The following is a 16,897-nucleotide window of genomic DNA, read 5'->3' as shown; positions in this document are numbered from 1 at the left end:
GGTATGAATACCGCAGTACGTTAGGTTTGTATGTGGAGTTTGCTGCGCCTGAAGTATTCGTCTTCATATTAGATAATGCAGCAGAGACGAAATTCCCTGTCGAGCTGAAGAGAACGAACTCGAGGAAATCTAAGCCTCGCTCACTAATCTAAAAGCAGGATTAGCGCACTCGTGGTACCACGGGTCTTCGAACGGACCTCTAAAACGATAAACCACCGACATCGTGAATGGAAGAGTCTGATAGGTCGGTGTTCTAGTGCGTCCGACCTCCCGTAGTTCAACCCGTTTGAACCTTAGGTACACTTTCAAGGCTCAACGTGCGCTGGTGGACAATTCACCATGTCCGTCTCCGAGCCAAGGGAAACTTTACAAACTTCTTCACTTGCGGTAAAATCCGGAGCGCACGCACATGGAAACTCGGACACCAACCACATGTCTAGTAACTAGTAACTTTTTTTTTTTCTTTAAAAAAAGCCAATTGGCATGATGGATGCTTATTTCTTTAATTCCATTCTGCGCTTGGCCGTTGAAGCCAACGTTTTAACGCTCACCCCAAGAGTGTAAAGTCCGAGACGAGAATCCTATGTTTGGATCGGTGATTATTTACTTGGGTCTCGAACAACTTGTCGAATGAATTTACCATAATCCATCAGTAATACAAAGATGACGGCAGTGGCTGTGTGGCTAGGATCCAATCGAGCTAAATTTCCTCCTTTTTGGGGGAAGTTCGGGCGAGTCGCTCTGTCAGGGATCTTCACGTTCTGGCACACGTACTGTGGTACATACACTACTTGTTAAGTCTCGTATGTTGTATGGGACCGTCGCGTTTAGGACCATTGACCGAACCGGTTTACCAACGGCCAATTACCAAACTAGCGAGGGAATACATCATTGAAAAGGAAAAGAAAAAGACATGTTTGCATTTGTTTAGTACCTAGATCTTCTTAACACAAGACTAGTACATCGTAGAACTAGGAATCACATTGCCGTGGTCCCGTAGAGCCGACGGGACCGATTCAACAAGGTATCGCCTATTCTACCGGAGAAGGTTCCACGTTACTTACCTGTCGGTCGAACAATTGCAGCCGTTATATGGCCGTGGAAGTTAGTTGTTGTAGGATGCTCATGTACTCTATACTTCCCCATCTGGATTCCGAACACGAAATCTCCGCGATTAAGGAACCAAAACCTGGAGTACTTGCGACATGGTACAGGCTCAACTAGTCCTTTTTCTTTCTTTCTCTTTCGGCTGGTTCTTCCCAAACAAACCATCTGGATCTGATGCATGTGTGCTACAACCTACTAACCCTACTGGCATTTATGGGACAAATAAGTAGTGATAGTAACCAATGCATCGTGTCCAACTTCATTGAAGGATTCAATTGCGTCTTGATTCTCTTGACTCTTTTCGTCTGCTTGTCGTATCTGTTATCGTCATCATTCACCGCCAGCAGAGAAGGGTTCATCATCTTCGCGTTTATAGAAAGAGGCTATTGGGTCCGAAGCCTCGAGTAGGATGGTCGTCGTAATCCTTGAACTGCAGATGCAGTTCTCTTGCAGCAGAGGATAGTCACTGGTAACAAACAAAGGACAACAATTAGTAAGTTAAGTGGTTGTTAGTAGCAGTATACTGTAACTTGTTAATGTATTTATTATATGTATTGTACACAAGAGGATGTATACATAAAAATATAGACTAATGTACATGGCCTACCCTAAGATATATACATGTGCCACCATATAAAAGTATATTACACGTGAAGTACCGCCGGCGGCTTTCAGAACCACCTCCGTGTAAAGCACGTTTCGATCCGGCACTCTAATTGGTTCGGAGGAACTCGCATTCGGCCTTAGCACGATTGGGGACCATTGGCCGGGAAAGGGGCACAACCTTCGCACTGGCTTACGCGTCCTTCCCCTCTTTAATCGACTGTCCGACCCCTGTCAACCTGCCCGACAAGGCCAAGTACTTGCCAAGCCACCCAGGGACCTACAGGGGAAAGAGAGAGCCCACCCCCAGGAAGTCAGGAAAGTTTCCAAAGTTAAGGCACCTTGCAACTTTATTACTCTTAGCAACTTTAGACGCTCTTTCCCAGGCATCCATAACAGCCAAATCTTCCATCTGATCCGCGCTTCCCCTACCAATCTCACCATCTTTTCCCTCCTTTTCCCTTTCTTCCACACGATCAAACGAAACAACCTTTTTTCTTTCCCCTCTCACCTAAATCTAAATCTCTATACCTACACCTACACCTACAACCTAAACTTTTAACACGTTGCGAACGGTTAAAGAACCGAAACTTTATTCCCATCCATCCCTTCGAGTACAATAATAATCTAACAAAGCACGCGGCATATTGCTATAGCTGACAAGTTCCCTCTCTTTGGCCCAGTCCGGTCCAATTCTCACTATAGCAAGCACGAAACTCACGCACGACCATGTCGGCTTCTAGCCAGTCCTCAACGAGTCCCACGGGCGTCGTTGATCCCTTAGATCTACTCGACTTTTCCGAGTATGATACTGTACAATATCAATCACCTTCGGCCTCGCCAGCTACGGCCAATAAAGCCCAATTCGCAAGGGCTTCAGCAGCAGTCTCGACACCGACGACTATGCCTTCGACACAGACATTGACCGGTCCTAGTCATAAATATGACCAATACAAGCAACAGACGCCTTTCGTGCCGGGTGCCGTCGCTAGCACGCTTGCCATTAACCAGAGCAACAACCAAATTACTGGATACACGTTAGATTATATGGCAGCGGAAATGGGTTCGAATGAAGAGATGTTTGATTTCAACAGTGCTCCATCGCAAAACATGGATTTGGATTTCGAGTCTCAGCAGGATCCGTCTTTCTTTTTCTCCGAAACCATCAACCCTAATGCGATTGGAGGCGAATCCCAGACAATGCAATCGCCAACCGTCCCAAGTCAAAGCAGTAGCGTTGGAAGGATGTACCCTGGCATGCACCAACAGGCCGCCTTAGCGAAGGCTCAGGCTCAGCAGAGACAGCAACAACACTTAATTCAACAGCAACAAAGGCAAAACCAGGCTAAGCAACACCGACCTAAGGCCCCGATGCCCTCGGATCCCATTGTGGAGCAGAAGATTACACAGCTATTGAACTCGATGAGATCGAAGGCCGGTGCCTCTCCTAGCGATGGTGGTGATTCGCCTCTCATGCAACTTCCCCGGCCGAAGAAAGAGGAGGATGAGATGGACGAAGATGAAAGGCTTCTTGCTAGTGAAGAAGGAAAGAAGCTGAGCAGCAAGGAAAGACGTCAACTGCGCAACAAAGTATCTGCTCGAGCTTTCCGTTCCCGAAGAAAGGGTAAGATTTAGGACCTCTACGTGATGTGAGATTATGAATATGCTAACTTTGCGATAGAATACATTACTCAGCTTGAGAGTGAAATCGCCAGTAAGGTGACCGAGAATGGTGATTTACGGGCCCAGAACCGCGCATTGGTGGAAGAGAACCGACGTCTTTCGGATCTCACCCGCATGTTATTATCATCGCAACAATTCTCTAACTTTCTCGATCACCTAAGCTCCAATCCCGCTGCCATTCAGCAACAACAGCAGCAGCAGCAACAACCCGAGCAAAGGCAATCCGAGTCTCGTCAGGTCCCTAAGGATATCAACCCGTTCGCTGGTCAACAGAACCACCAACAGCAAATCGGCATGGTCATGATGCCTGAGCAAACTATGGACTTCTCTATGTTAAATCTTAACTCCGATGCCTTCAATTACCAACCCCAGGTCTTCACTGTTTTAGACACGCCGGATATGCCCGTAATTGATACCGAGGCTTTGGCCGGAAAGTCATCCAACTTCGTCGGCGAGTCTTTCACATCGGATGCCGAGAAGACCGATGCCCCGGTCCTAGAGGTCCCCGTTCTATCATCGGCCAAGTCACCTGAGCCTTTCGAAACCCCTACTGGGTTCCCAATTTCTCAGGAGGCTCCCGCTGATCTTGATGCCGATATCTATGATGACGAGATTTCGGTCTCATCTCAGAAGCCAGTGGAATTAAATACCGACAGCCTTACCTCCGTTGATATCTTCGGAGGCATCGAGTCGGACAAGGCACTTGCCCGACTTGAGCTTGTTGGTTCAGAAGAAGATACTGTTGCTATCGCCGCCGCGAGACGGGTTGAGCGTCTTGCCGCCAGCTTAGAATCCGTGATGGCTAGATTAGACATGCTCACAATCGGATTATAGAGCTGTTATAGTAACTAGTTTTTTATCTAAATTCATTGGCGATGTATTGGGTCCCGGTCAAATTGGCGTTCAAAGGGTTTGCATTGAGGGCGAAAAGGAACGGGTCGACCTGGCTTGAACGAAATCTCTTGAAATATTTATTTTTCTATTTACTGCATACAAATAAGTTCCTATACATTTTTGGGGGAGGTGTTCCAGCGTCGCGAGACTTATTAAGATGGAAGTTTACGAAGCGCTTCGGAAGGGTGCTACTTATGAGAAACAAGGATTGGATGGCATTGGATAGGCGTGTCCTTACGGATTCGTCCATATGTTGATTATAATAGATTAGGTAGTTGGCGTCCTTCAATTGATGAAGAATGTCAGAATCATCTCGGTCTTGGTATGATCTATTCTTGTCTCGTGTTAACATTGATGTCACCGTGATAGACGTCTGACTGGCTGCTGACAATTGCCTCGGACGGTCTTGGCTTTTATATCACCAGTTTTATGCATACTGTTAAAACGACGACCCAGACAAATTCACAATATATCAAATGATTCCTATTCCTTAAATCCGTTACATCATCCACCATGTACGCAGTTCTATGCATGCATATGCAAGCTTCGGCCCAGGTTGAGATATTGGACTCGGCCGATCATCTCAGGCAGCCCAAACACCACGCACGATCTCCATCCGACAGAAAAGAGGCGCCGAGCGACGTAGATGATAGGGTAAAATAAGAATCCTACATAGCGCCATATTACGCACTGATTGGCTCATAGGCTGCTGAGTAAAACAGAAGATATTCCCGAGCGATGCTTACAAAAAATACGGACGGAATAACGGAATGGGGTTTCCCACCTGTTTACGTCTAATGGTCTGGCCAACGTCGCTGGGTTGTATGCATGGAGATAAGATATGAAAAAAAACCCAACGCCGTGGCTACGAAACACTTGTATGTGGTATTTTACTGGATGCTGGCACGTGGATTTTCTAGGGCTCGTATGCATGTGCTGGTAGATCTACTTCGTATACCCTGGCCTATTACTCTTGTTTCGTCCCATTTTTTATTTTTTCTATTTCTTTCTTTCCTGAAACTGAGGTTCGACGCGCTTGACGGCGATAAGAGCGACAGAAACTTGCGATGTTGGCTGATGCTTGTGCTACAATGCGACGATACCAACATATTTCTCTGCAAGACGGTTCGTGTCTATATTTACTCCGTTGTCGCAAGTATATCGGTGTGTGTTTTACCCAGGATGACAACCATCTCGATGTAGGTAGATGATGCGCAGTACCGGTATAAAATGCATGTTGTTTCTTTTTAGGATTACAGGTACATGATAACACGTATTTGGGCTGCATTCCATTATTCATGCAAAGGGAGGGAAGGGAAAGGAAGAGAAGGATGCGATATCACAACAATGTATAATCTTGAATTCCTTGTTAGGACTACGCATCATTAGGCACCGTAGCTTAACGCCGAGGGACTCAGCTCAGCTTAGTATCATTAATCTCATTAATATTATTTTATAATTACTATTTCTTTCTTATAGCCTCGAATGTGGATTTTTATCATTGGGGGGTGGCTCTCTTTGCCCCGCGTCGCCTCTTCGCGTTTTGAAGAATTCCGTCTGAACTGATTCATATCCCACATATCCCATGGGTCAATGAGTTCGGCCCGCCGACAACGACTAAAAAGCGTAAGGCTGCTTTTCCCGATCCTTGCAGGAAAGTCCCTCCTCGGCTAGACCCTCGATGAGTGAGTGATTCAGCTACCATCCGATGCCACTTTCTGGTCCTTAAGTCCTAAGTCTCTTTTTCATTCGTTGGGTTGTGTTGTTGTTGGACTGAAATGATTCAGGCTGCGAAATTGGCCGGGCTTTGAATGTGATGATATCTCCGATCACTTCGCAACCCCCTTCCATTGTTTATGGCATTTTCAATACTCGATAATAATAAAAGCAACTTGAAACAAATCCCATCACCAACAAGTGCTAATATTATCCCATCAGAGAGACTCAAATCGCGATGATGTGAGTATCGTGTAACCCATAGTTAGCCTGCGAGGTAAGAGTGAATACTTACACACCTTCAGCTTCTCTCCTTTCTCCACTACTTATAGCCGCTTAGCACCGTCTAGTACCGTCGTAATGTTAACCCGTCGCATCCGGGCCAGGGTCCGTGGAGTGACATCACTATAGCGGTTCGCGCAATCGGTGTTAATGGCCTGGATTCGTTAGTGATCTACCCTAGTAGTAAGCTTCTTGGGTCCGAGAAGCATTACAAATTACATGTAGGTACCGTATACCATGCGCGGGATCCTCCCGAATAGACGTTTCTGGTTACACAGTCGTCAACGCATACTCTTTAAGATATAAAAACATACCCTTTCACTTTCACGTGGGATCCTCTAGTCCTCTCCTGGGAACATTCTTCAGTCAAGTTGTGCATTAGTTTGACTGATATGCCCAAAGTCGGCTTTTGTCTCCTCACATATACAATAAGACATGTCGCCGCGAACGAACCCCCCAGATGCTACGGGCCTGGTCATCGCCGCCCAGGACAACAACCATGGACCTTCGGCTGAGGATAGCAAAGAGATAGGAGTATTAGAGGGTACCGCTCGAGGCTCCGACAGCACCATCGAAGATGCACGTCGCGAGTACAACTACTCCAGTGATGAAGATGCTCGCTACGAGGAACCCCATCGTAGCGCCGGATTCTGGGATCCTAGGATGAAAAAGATTCGTGGGGAGGTCGTCTATCTATGGGTTCGAATGTGTTAGTGTACCTATCTAGATCACGATAACTTCACAAAACAGTAGATCGTATAACTTACCGCGTATTTCTCTCTAGTAATAATCCTTATGCTCTTCGTCACTGGCGTGTTGTCCCTATACTGGGCTGTCCTATTCCACGTCAGCAAGAACCTCCCCGCGCTTAACGTCCACGTCGTCGACTTCGATGGGCAAGTAGCACCATACGGCGACGTAACACCGCTTGTAGGGCCGGCAGTAAAAGCAGCGCTTCAGAAAATGACCAGCTCCCCGACGCAGAGTACTCTCGGCTTCGAAATCATATCCCCGGAACAGTACGCTTTCGACCCTCTCGCAGTCCGCCAGGCAGTCTACGACTGGCACTGTTGGGCCGCCGTCATCGTGAACCCGAACGCCACCGCGCTTCTTCAATCTTCCGTCGCAACGGGAAACGCGTCGTACGACCCAACCGGCGCCGTACAAATCATCATCCAGTCCGCGCGCCAGGAAACCACGTCCTCGAGCTACATCGTGCCGCAGCTACAAGCCTTCGTGCGGCAATTCAGCGCCGAGTTTGGACCCATGTGGACCGCGAACGTTATGTCCAACTCCTCACTCTCTCGAGATGCGATCGCGAACGCGTCCGCTGCAGTAAACCCCGGCGTCTCGCCCTTGCAAATCGACTTACGACCCTTCGGCCCAGCGAGCGCGACACCGTCCGTGAGCATCGGGTTGATTTATCTAATCATCGTGGCGTTCTTCTCTTTTGCGTTTTTCTTGCCGATTCATATGGTAAGTCGCCCATACCCTTTTCCTTTTTCTCCGCCATGACGTTTTGTGTCTCGGTGTGGTTACACATAACCACATCTGCGACAGCGGGGGGAAATGATACATGTACTGACATGTATAAAAGAAATTCATTATCCCGCAAGGCCACCCGCCATTACGCTTCTGGCAGTTGATCGCTTGGCGATTGGCGGCGACTATGACGACGTATTTCTTCGTGTCGTTGATATATTCGTTCGTATCCTTGGCTTTCCAGATTCCGTTTTGGCCTGAGCCGGCTTCGCCTATTGAACCTGCGTTCAATGCTACTGCGTACGGTCGCGCGTCGTTTGTGGTGTATTGGATGGTCAATTTTGTTGGTATGAATGCGTTGGGTATTGCTTGTGAGAACGTCGCTATGATTGTGGGACAGCCGTGGACGGCGTTGTGGCTTATTTTTGTGAGTACTTATTTTTCTTTTTCTCCTCCCTTGCGTTATATGGGCTTCCACATTTGTACTCCGGTGTGTGAGGTTTGTGGAACAGGGGTTGTCCACTGGGACACCTCTGAAGGGACTTCATATAAAATGGAGAGTCCTTTTTGGATGAAAGTTGGAATCAGCAACTAACTGATTCGCATAGTGGGTCATCACGAATGTATCAACGGGCTTCTACTCCCTCGATCTAGCGCCGGGGTTTTTCAAATGGGGATATGCATGGCCGCTTCACCATATCGTACAGGCGAGCCGACAGATTCTGTTCGATCTACACTCGGAGATCGGGTTGAATTTCGGTGTCTTGTTCGCCTGGGCCGCCATCAACATATGTCTCTTCCCATTCTGCTGCTACTTCATGAGGTGGACGCAGGAACGCGAGAAGCGTGCTGCGGAACGAGGCGCTGAGTCGTACGCTGTGTACGATGCTCAAGCTGAGGGCCAAAAGAAGAATGTCCCCAAGGAAAAGGGAATGTTACCGCCCGTTAGGAAGAGGGGGTTCATGAGGGGTATGTGAGAAAGGAATGGGAATGATAGATGATTTTTGAATAATGTTTTTTGTTTAATTTTTGGCGTGGAAGCAAGCCGGCGTTTGGTTAGAACCTTCAGTGGAACGCATAGACAATCAAGATAGAATACCTAGAAATAACTTTATACCAATAGATAGACACATGACCAACCTTGCACAGAGGTGGCGAGGAGTCATTGTTAACATTCCCAACTCAGCTCACCATATTCGGTTTTAAAAACGAAGCATTGACCTGATAAGTATAGGGATATGTTCAGATGATATAAGGGCGGACTCTGCATACTTGAATAATCCCCAACGGTATTCCGTAGCGCAACTTTAAGGCGCGCGGATGACTCCCTCGCGGAATTAATGCATTCGGCGCAAAGCTATAATTTATTTTATTTATTCATTTCTAGTTTGGGAGATGTGCTTGCGCTGACTAGGGCCACCCAATAAGTCTTAAATTGGAAGTCTCGAGATGCTACTGCAGTATGTGTACCACAACATGTAAATAGTGGCATGTGTGGTGTAGCTACGGTTCAGCTTCCGGCTCCTACGGCTAATCCCATCCAAATGTGCGGGTTTGGGGTGTTATCTTAGATGCCTAGATATCTAATTGATTCTAGGTAGCTTCTTAGACTAATACAGTCATAATATTTCGGTGCCGTTTCCGCATCGCGGAGTTAAGCCTAAGGATTCAGCTTGTCTACAGTTAGTATAGTGATAAATTACAATGGAACTACATTTTGGAGCTGATATACAAACCTATCAAGCACCATACAATCCGATATCGTACACCCTCGGCTTCCTCCGAATATGGAGATAACTATTGGATGACCCCGCAGGATATCGCCGTGAAAGAGCTTCTCTCTTCTGGACTTTACCTGGGTATAAACATATGCTTCTCGTGATAGAATTGGTTGTTCCATAATTGTAATAAACCTGGCTAGATTACTGTTGCAAAACATAAAGATTAGTATCAACACAAATACCCATGGGTGATCATCAAGACTCCCGGAAGGCACCCGGCCTACCGATAACCAATCCTTGTGTATCTTTTTGGCAACAGACCACACGATCGTTCCCCTACCTTAATATAAATAAAGATGAACCAGTTCCGATAGAATCCAAATATGTTGTTATTGGGTCTGGTATTTCCGGCGCTCTGACGACTTATGAGTTGATTCAAGGGGGCGTGTCAGCAGAAGATATAATCATTCTCGAGGCGAGGGAGGCCGCAAGCGGAGCAAGCTCAAGAAATGCGGGACATGTGCGACCGGGTCAGTCAGTTAATTGAAATCCGATATGTACCATAATCCACGATGCTAATTTAAGGGATCTAGATGCGTTCCGTGGGTTTCAAGTCTATGAGCAATTGCATGGGAAAGATCAGGCTTTGAAGATCATCGCTAACGAGAAGCTCGTCTTCGAGAGGATAAAGGAGTTCGTAGAGGCGCATGGGGTGCAATGCGATTTCAACCCTACGACTACTTTCGATGTGTGCATGACGCCGGAATTTGCCGACTTCAACGCACGTAGCTTCGAGCTGTATCGAGAGGCCGGTGGTGATGTTTCGCACATCAAGTTCTACGAAGGCGAGGAAGCGCGGAAAGTAACCCGTGTAAATAAAGCGGTCGCCGCTTATGAGTGGCCGGCCGGCTCAAGTCATCCGGCCAAGTTGGCCCAATGGCTCCTCACACAATCCATAAATAAGGGCGTGCGACTGTTTACCCATCGTCCAGTTTCGGCGGTGACTAAGTCGGCCTCTTCTACTGCCGATCGGGTCTTTTGGGATGTTGTGACACCCCGGGGAAGTACGAAGGCTTCTATAGTGGTACACTGCACGAACGCCTTTGCGCCATTTCTTCTGCCGGAGTTATCGAATTTCATCACGCCAAATCGCGCACAGGCGCACGCCTTCGTACCTCCGGCGGCGTTTGCTGCGTCTAGCATACTACCAAGCACCATGTCATTGCGCCATACGCTAAAGCACTTCTATTCAGTGGCTCAGCGACGCCCGGACGGGATCCTTATCCTCGGCGCGCCGGTCGCGAACCCGAAAATTAGCCAGGAAGCATCGCAAAGTCGGTTCACTTCCGATGATAGCTTTATCAATGGGGAGGTTCGTGATGATGCTGTTGGTAATTTTGAGATGTGCTTCCCTGAGTGTGAGAAGGGGAAGCTGAGACATGGGGAGGGTCTGCTGCATACGTGGTCTGGTATTATTGGCATGACGACGGATTCGGTGCCTTTTATAGGTAAGGTGGAGAGTCTCCCGGGACAGTGGGTGTGTGCTGGTTTCAATGGCCATGGTAAGTTGACATCTAAGGAGTAATTTGGGCCGTAGAGTACAGTGCTAACGCGATTATTAGGCATGGCGAGGATATTTACTTGTGCTCCAGGAGTCGCAAAACTCATCCTTGGTGGATCATGGCAAGACACTGGATTACCTGAATGTTTCGAAATAACGAAGGAGCGCCTAGAAAAACTCCAAAAAGGAGTTCCCGGGACAGTGTTCTAACCAATCTTATTTCTCGGACGCGATAGTCGCCTAGACAAATGTTACATTGCTCGCTAAGGTAATAAGTCTGAAGGTGATTCTTACCGCTTCATGCTGTATCCTGATATAAATCAAGTATAACGACGCACTGTTCTAAATATATTCCAAGCTCCAATTTCTAAACTGCAGATGCGCTCTCCTTTCTTATTCTTGGCCCTCTGGCAAAAGAGATCTGTCTAAACCTCATAGCCATATCCCCCCGGTCGCCTTCTCGTTCAGAGTCAGTCACAGCCTCTTTATCCCTAGTAGGTACATTTGGAGGGGTTTGATTCGAAGCTGGCCCATTCTTGGGAAGGCCTAAGCCGGACCCATGACCAGAGGGAATGGGGGTTCTACTCCGAGACCTAACAATATCCACGCTCGGGACAGGTCCATTTCTGGACCTGGGTCGCGTCGTTTTCCCAAGGATCGTGCTATTAGACGTGCTGCCAGCCCCACTACGACTTAACAAGCCGCTAAAGAAGTCCTGCGCAAATGTAGTCTCCAGATCTCGGGGGCGACCGTCGGTCGTCCAGTAGCGCTCGTTACTGAGATCAACGCTCAAATGACGGCGGAAGTAGCGGTCTTGATTGACCCACCAAGCGCGCCAGCCAGCGACGATAATCAAAGTTAGCGGAATGGTAAAGGCCCAATAGATCCAGAATGATGGCATGACCACAGGGCGGGGCCAGCCGTCAGGTGCATCCTCGGATATTGCTGGGTCGCCTGCAGTACCGGTCTCCCAATCGAACATGGATACCCCGAATAGAGTACCGATGTACTCGCCAGGCAGGAAGATGGCGGTAATTACAGCTAGCGCTTTCATCGATGAGCTGTCTCTGGTGGATGCTACCGCCATGCGTGCATTGAGGTTGTTATCCTCTTGCGCCATCTTGGAGTAGATGATGTCGATTTGTGCTCGGCATCGTAGCTCTGACATGCGTCTATCTGTCTCAAGTGAGGTGCAAAGTCGCCAGGTACAGTCCAGATACTGCCTGATCTCATGCCAATGGACCGAAAGTTCTTCGTCTATTTCCGCTTCTTCGGCCTTGAGTTGACCCTTGGCTACCGTCTGAGCTCTCAATTCCTTTACGCGTACGTCTAACTCGTCGCCGGCTTGTATTATAAGTTTTAAAGCGCGCTCCATCCACCTAAGGGTGTCGAGAAGTTGAATTGCTCCTTTGAGCACGTCGTGAGCTTCTTTCATTAGGTGGATAGTCTGTGGCGGCACATAATCTGGGTCGAAGTACTTGCTTGTCTCTGGAGGAGGCGCTGGTGTGGTACTATTTGAGAAATCATGACTTCGTCGCCCTGCTCCTACCTTGGATTCCACCATCTCTTTGAGATTTGACGACAGGCGCTTGAGAGGTTGGAAGTGATGATGCTTCTCAGCTTGGTGACTGTTCCGCCACCAAGCTTCCGCGTTTGCTCGCCCTGTAGTGCCTGTCACGGAGTCGACATGTGCCTCAAGTTCCAATACTTCTGCATTGTTGGCTTGCACTGCTTCTTCCGTACGGAATAGCTGTACTTGTAATAGGACAACAGGGAGCACGAGAGGGTGAGACCATCGTGCTCTGCAAGAGTCGAGACGTCGCTCGTATTCGTCTAGCGCATCTTCGGCATGCCAACGAGTGTCGAAGGAACGCCGTATCAGGGCTGTCGTCGTCCTCGTGCGTAACTTATACGCCATCGAAAGGAAGTCATAAGGTGGTTGTGGATTGGAAGAAAAGCTTAGAATTAAGTCTCGGCTATGTTAGTAAGTCTAATATAAAAGACTATGTCAAGCTAACTTTTTTTTCTGCCTAAGCTGTTTTGCTGCACTTACATACTGTCTCTTTTCTTGAGTCCCAGAACAGGGACTCGAGGGTCAATCGTTGCAACGTGGGCAGAGTGCCTGAATGTAAACCGAGAGATTCATAGTCCTCCACGGTGAGATGTAACCCATCGTGGGAACTAGTGCCGATACCATCTGATTCGGGGCGAACGCGTCTATGAGCAATCCTATGAATTTGTTCAGCCTTCACGATGAAATGATAGAAACATAATAAATTCGGGCTTTAGTGGAACGCCCGGGTTACCTCGGCTCGGAGTTCGGAGAAAGGAAGCGGGAAGAAGCCCTATGTTTGCGAGAATTACTTACACCTGCCGCACTCTTCCCTCAAGCAAACGCTTTCCCTTGGGTGTAGCTGTGAAATTTCCCTATATATGTCAACCAATTGATCCTTCTTTATTCTCCAGCTTTTCATGATGGGATTTTGGGTGTCAGAGTAGTCATTTCGTATGGTATAACTCACTTCGTCATCTAAGCCATGGCCGTTCCTAACCGCATTCCGAAACATCTGCAGCCCCTCCTCGCCTTCGGACATAATACTCGGTGAGCGTGTTTCACCACCAGGTTCATTCGGCGCAAAAACCGCATACTCGTGATACGAAACACGGCTCTCTCCACCTGGCGGGAGAAGAACGTCACGTACTAGCTCACGCAAGTCGAAGTTGAATAGGTTCAATTCGTCAAGACGGTGCCGTTGCTGCTGCTGCTGCTGCTGCTGTCTTCCTTGGCCTTGTGTAACGGAGGACAACGCACCCATGCCAGGAACCAGACTCCCGCGACGTGTGCTGGGTGCTGTACGACGACTCTCATTCCGAGTCGGAGGCCCGGATACGGCAGCTAACTGGTGCCGCGCCTCGCTGAGCGCAATGTCCAGCTCGTCGAGGTTGTAGTCCGTATTCATTATCGCCGTCTACAACCACGTGGGTATATTCAATATGAACTATTCACGCTAGCGAGATTTCCAAGTACACGCCAAGGCAAGAAGGATAAATGTGAACAACAGCAAAAACAACAACAAGAAACAAGAAACCAATTAGAAAGCCCAATGCGCTTAAAATATGAGTTGCATCGGAAGGGTATGTTAGATCGTCATCCCATCCACCCAAGAGACTTGAGGCTGATTAGCATGTTTCTTGATTGATTCTTCAGCGTCTAACCAGGAAATTAATGCAATTGCCAAGAATTTAGGGGCTGTGTGGAATATTCCTAGCTGCCTTACCCAGCCGCTCAGTTGTCACGGTACGATGTGGAGTTCAGATCCAATTTTTCCCTTTAATTATGACCTCCACTCTCTAAATTTTGTTACAATATCAATTAGAAATTCCCATTTCATTGTGTTTGATGCCGTCGAAGATCTGTTCTGTTAAATATTCGTATCACTATTTTCAAATTTTGAGTAGTCTCGAATCTTCTCTACACTTGCGATATCCACGGTACATTTTAATTACAGATAAATATTCGGCAATACAGCTCGTGAGACTTAGTTCTCGAATAATCATATTACGAGAATACCCTTACCTAGCCAAAAGTGTCAACCCTAGCAACCATCCCCGCAGGGACGGCGTGACAGCGGCAAGAATGATATCAGACGTACACGCACGTTAATTTATAAAGATTGTAGGCTATAATGATGCCAGAGATCTCATCGGTTAAGAGCGCCGATAGTATTATATAAGGTTAAGCAATAAGATAGGGTACCTCTGGTGATCTGGCTCATGTCTCGGCCGAAACCGCGGCAATGTCCACTTGGTATCCTTTGAATTGTCTCGCAGGTACTTTCTTATCGAAGAGCAGATCTAGCTCTTCATAAGATCTACCTTTAGTCTCAGGAATACGGAAGTAGCCCCAAACGAGACAGATAATTCCAAGCCCACCAAAGAAGTATCCTAGCTTGCCCTGCATGTTCGCCTCGGCAGGATTGATCATATATGGAATCGCGACCGTCATCGCGATGCCGAAAACTGCTTGCACTGCGGTGGCTACCGCAATCGTTTTGGATCGGACACGCGTCGCCGAACACTCTCCAAGGATCACGAACGTGATGGGCCCCACCGACAGATCGTACACACCATTCCATATCATCATGAGTGTGCTTTCAGCCCAAGCAACACCTGAAGGACGACCCGGTATGCTATCTAGAATGCCGATAATGAACATCAAGACAATGAGGAAAAACAAGCCAACATTGAATATGCGTCTTCGGCCAAAACGCGCGAGAAGAAACCAAGATATAACAGTACAAACCCAGCCCATAGCTACGAATGCCAGTTAGCGGTTACTCCGATTTAATAATTCTTGCTGGGGAAGGGATAACTCACCAAGGAAACCGATACCCATGTAGAACGCGTCCTGGGTGGGTAGTCCAGCCTGTTCGAAGAAGTACGTCCCATAGTTGATGAGGTATATACCACTGAGGACTTGCGTAGTATATACGCCGGTAGATATCTCAGTTCGTCGCAGATTGACACCCTTGATGGTGTCCAAGTAAGTGCTGCCAGCTTCCATTTCCAACTCAAGTCTGTCGGTTTCGGCAATGACAGCTAGGGTCGCGTTGACGTCTACTTTCGCAGATGACAAGCGACGCAGAGCATCTCTAGCATCATCCACCCTGCCCTTGCGGACTAACCACCAAGGTGATTCCGGGATGAAGACTATGCCAGGAATAATGATCAGAACCCAAAACCACTGCAACGCGAATGGAATGCTATACGCCCAATGATTTTCAAGCGGGGCCGTCCCAGCAGTGATCCCATTCCCAAGAAGCTGGCCGGTGACGAAGCAGAGATTGGTATAACTCGTCAGAAATCCACGGAGCGCCACAGGACAGACCTCGGAAGCGTATGTTGGGCCAATGACAACGAAACATCCAAGTACTAGACCCCCCAGCAATTCTCCGACGAGTAAGACTTGGAGCGAGCGCGCCCAGAATTGGATGAAGACGAGACATGCTGTAAGGACGATGCAAGTAAAAAATGTCCATTTGCGACCGAACAATTCCAAAGGATAAGCGGAGAATAGTGCGCCGACTACTTGTCCGATGGGGTTTCCTAATGATAAGCCGGTCTGCCACGCCGCGGAAATGACATACTAAGTTGTTGAATAATCCATGGTTAGTTTCCATGCTGTTATTGAGCACCTAAGTCTACTATTGGTATGAAACGATAATAGATATGGTACATACCTCGCCGTCCAGCTCAAATCCAAAGTCTTTTTGGAATTGAGGCATCGCGAACATATTTCCGATAATTTGGGGATCAAATGCTAGCATGATGACGCCTATCGAGACGAAAGCTGACCACCCCACCGCCTTCGGATACAACTTCACTGCTTCCCAAAAAGTCAGATCATTTTCTTGTTGTATCGCTTCGGCCAGCGCGATATCAGCGCCGCCAGACTTGGACGGCGTATCGCTTCGTGTCGCCATTATCGTCGTCCCGTCAAGATTCGTTACACCAGATTGAGATGCATCGGTAGGGCTGGCGTCCTCTCGGGGGATATTAACGAAAGTACCGTAGTGGTGGGATCGCGTGTCCATTTTATCTATCTACCTGTCCCCTTATCATTAACCCATGCTATCCAGATTGCCGGCTACTCGAGCTGCTCGAATTGGGTACGCTTGTTATCCGGAACTGGCTAAGGATTACAGGGTGATCCGGCTGAATGCCTCGCCTTATAGGTTGGTAACGTATCCTAAAAGGAGGGGAAAAATCAGGGGTGTCTGGGGAAGATGAAAGAAAATCATAAAAAGATATGCAACGTGCGACAGGGTTCTATATTACATACATGGCT

The 16,897-nt window shown here is 47.9% G+C and overlaps 6 protein-coding genes across 6 annotated transcripts; 4 read left to right on the top strand and 2 right to left on the bottom strand.

Moving 5' to 3' along the window:
- The first annotated feature begins 1,689 nt into the window (after nt 1-1,689).
- F4822DRAFT_237559 (uncharacterized protein) lies at nt 1,690-4,300 on the top strand. The gene is made up of 2 exons (XM_051454247.1): nt 1,690-3,334; nt 3,392-4,300. The coding sequence occupies exons 1-2, from the start codon at nt 2,440-2,442 to the stop codon at nt 4,225-4,227; spliced, it is 1,731 nt and encodes a 576-aa protein (XP_051313965.1). The 5' UTR covers nt 1,690-2,439; the 3' UTR covers nt 4,228-4,300.
- A 374-nt stretch (nt 4,301-4,674) lies between these two features.
- Nucleotides 4,675-5,723, top strand: F4822DRAFT_402078 (uncharacterized protein). The gene has a single exon (XM_051457991.1). It carries the CDS (start codon nt 5,116-5,118, stop codon nt 5,488-5,490), a length of 375 nt encoding a protein of 124 aa, XP_051313964.1. The 5' UTR covers nt 4,675-5,115; the 3' UTR covers nt 5,491-5,723.
- Nucleotides 5,724-6,209: 486 nt separating this feature from the next.
- F4822DRAFT_402065 (MNNG and nitrosoguanidine resistance protein) lies at nt 6,210-9,115 on the top strand. Its single transcript, XM_051457990.1, has 7 exons — nt 6,210-6,230; nt 6,303-6,439; nt 6,497-6,551; nt 6,600-6,994; nt 7,070-7,761; nt 7,883-8,194; nt 8,376-9,115. The coding sequence occupies exons 4-7, from the start codon at nt 6,721-6,723 to the stop codon at nt 8,742-8,744; spliced, it is 1,647 nt and encodes a 548-aa protein (XP_051313963.1). The 5' UTR covers nt 6,210-6,230; nt 6,303-6,439; nt 6,497-6,551; nt 6,600-6,720; the 3' UTR covers nt 8,745-9,115.
- Nucleotides 9,116-9,124: 9 nt separating this feature from the next.
- Nucleotides 9,125-11,338, top strand: F4822DRAFT_237478 (FAD dependent oxidoreductase). The gene is made up of 4 exons (XM_051454246.1): nt 9,125-9,449; nt 9,512-10,018; nt 10,082-11,050; nt 11,111-11,338. Exons 2-4 carry the CDS (start codon nt 9,733-9,735, stop codon nt 11,257-11,259), a joined length of 1,404 nt encoding a protein of 467 aa, XP_051313962.1. The 5' UTR covers nt 9,125-9,449; nt 9,512-9,732; the 3' UTR covers nt 11,260-11,338.
- Nucleotides 11,339-11,416: 78 nt separating this feature from the next.
- On the bottom strand, nt 11,417-14,009 carry F4822DRAFT_428810 (uncharacterized protein; the record flags this gene model as incomplete). The annotated part of the gene is made up of 4 exons (XM_051460973.1): nt 11,417-13,020; nt 13,103-13,278; nt 13,418-13,476; nt 13,572-14,009. The coding sequence occupies 4 exons, from the start codon at nt 14,007-14,009 to the stop codon at nt 11,417-11,419; spliced, it is 2,277 nt and encodes a 758-aa protein (XP_051313961.1).
- An 812-nt stretch (nt 14,010-14,821) lies between these two features.
- F4822DRAFT_437246 (putative maltose permease) lies at nt 14,822-16,532 on the bottom strand (the record flags this gene model as incomplete). Its single annotated transcript, XM_051462397.1, has 3 exons — nt 14,822-15,363; nt 15,427-16,195; nt 16,290-16,532. 3 exons carry the CDS (start codon nt 16,530-16,532, stop codon nt 14,822-14,824), a joined length of 1,554 nt encoding a protein of 517 aa, XP_051313960.1.
- Between the last annotated feature and the right edge of the window lie 365 nt (nt 16,533-16,897).

Source organism: Hypoxylon trugodes, assembly GCF_022578975.1.
Source record: "Hypoxylon trugodes strain CBS 135444 unplaced genomic scaffold F4822scaffold_5, whole genome shotgun sequence".
NCBI classification, from domain to species: Eukaryota; Fungi; Ascomycota; class Sordariomycetes; order Xylariales; family Hypoxylaceae; genus Hypoxylon; species Hypoxylon trugodes.
The sequence above is the reverse complement of the archived record's forward strand: the minus strand, read 5'-3'. Positions and strand labels throughout refer to the sequence as shown.

Excerpts from the sequence above, each read along its gene's own strand:
- F4822DRAFT_237559 (XM_051454247.1), top strand. The coding sequence starts at position 2,440 with ATGTCGGCTTCTAGCCAGTCCTCAACGAGTCCCACGGGCGTCGTTGAT. Across the intron at positions 3,335-3,391 it reads TTTCCGTTCCCGAAGAAAGG|AATACATTACTCAGCTTGAG; the intron begins GTAAGATTTAGG and ends ACTTTGCGATAG.
- F4822DRAFT_402078 (XM_051457991.1), top strand. The coding sequence starts at position 5,116 with ATGGAGATAAGATATGAAAAAAAACCCAACGCCGTGGCTACGAAACAC.
- F4822DRAFT_402065 (XM_051457990.1), top strand. The coding sequence starts at position 6,721 with ATGTCGCCGCGAACGAACCCCCCAGATGCTACGGGCCTGGTCATCGCC. Across the intron at positions 6,995-7,069 it reads CTATCTATGGGTTCGAATGT|TAATAATCCTTATGCTCTTC; the intron begins GTTAGTGTACCT and ends ATTTCTCTCTAG. Across the intron at positions 7,762-7,882 it reads TTTTCTTGCCGATTCATATG|AAATTCATTATCCCGCAAGG; the intron begins GTAAGTCGCCCA and ends CATGTATAAAAG.
- F4822DRAFT_237478 (XM_051454246.1), top strand. The coding sequence starts at position 9,733 with ATGGGTGATCATCAAGACTCCCGGAAGGCACCCGGCCTACCGATAACC. Across the intron at positions 10,019-10,081 it reads TGCGGGACATGTGCGACCGG|ATGCGTTCCGTGGGTTTCAA; the intron begins GTCAGTCAGTTA and ends TAAGGGATCTAG. Across the intron at positions 11,051-11,110 it reads TGCTGGTTTCAATGGCCATG|GCATGGCGAGGATATTTACT; the intron begins GTAAGTTGACAT and ends CGCGATTATTAG.